The 803-nt window shown below is 48.1% G+C and overlaps 1 protein-coding gene across 1 annotated transcript in view; it reads right to left on the bottom strand.

The window, feature by feature from the left end:
• The window catches only part of ptpn18 (protein tyrosine phosphatase non-receptor type 18), a gene marked incomplete at its 3' end in the record, with an annotated part of 15,827 nt that overhangs the window by 6,894 nt on the left and 8,130 nt on the right, over nucleotides 1-803 (bottom strand). Inside the window, 2 exon segments of the mRNA XM_014028941.1 lie at nucleotides 187-264; nucleotides 691-757. Coding sequence (XP_013884395.1) covers nucleotides 187-264; nucleotides 691-757 — 145 coding nt within the window.

Here is an 803-nt window from a genome sequence, read left to right as displayed (position 1 = left end):
TCCTACAATTGGACCTTGTACTTTTGGACCACCTACAATTGGACCCTGTACTGTTGGACCTCTGATTCTTGGACCCTGGACTCTTGGACCTCTGATTCTTGGACCCTGTGTTATAGGACGTCATACTGTTTGATCTTGAACTTTCAGACCAGTTCTGTCTGTTGGACCCTGTCTGTAAACACGTACCTTGGTCTGGACTGCTGAGGGTCTCTGTCTCCGGAGCTCCAGGACAATCTTTTGGATGCTGAAGTCTTTGGGGATCTTCTGCAGAGCAAAGAATGAGTGAAGATGTAAGACAGAGAACTCATGACCCACAGAACCAGAACCATCTAACGTCCTACAGTGGACCTGGGGCTGGGGTGATGGTCTCACTTGGACTCTTTCAGGATCTACTTGTTTTAGTGTCCTGGTAATGCTGACCACAGACCACTCAGGACTCCAGAAGTTAATAAAACCTTAAAGGAGGATCTTAGTGGTACATATTTATCTAACAGAGTTCTTTGCTCTCAGACTGCAGGGTTACTCATGGTCCTCTCCTGGAAATATTTGGACCAAATGTCTCCACTGGTTCCACATGATGCTGAAGGTCTGCAGGACCTGGGACCCGACCAGAACCTGGGTTCTGTTTGTTTCCAGTCAGAACCTTTGCTTCAACTCAAGCTCTGCTTCCTGAGTGTGTTGTTACCATACCTTGGTCACCAGAAGGTCATGGATGTAGTCGAGAGCACAGATGACTCCTGTCCTCCCACAGCCGGCGCTATAACACACACACACACACACACACACACACACACACACACACA

Source organism: Austrofundulus limnaeus, unplaced genomic scaffold, assembly GCF_001266775.1.
Source record: "Austrofundulus limnaeus strain Quisiro unplaced genomic scaffold, Austrofundulus_limnaeus-1.0 Scaffold831, whole genome shotgun sequence".
Taxonomy (NCBI): domain Eukaryota; kingdom Metazoa; phylum Chordata; class Actinopteri; order Cyprinodontiformes; family Rivulidae; genus Austrofundulus; species Austrofundulus limnaeus.
The sequence above is the reverse complement of the archived record's forward strand: the minus strand, read 5'-3'. Positions and strand labels throughout refer to the sequence as shown.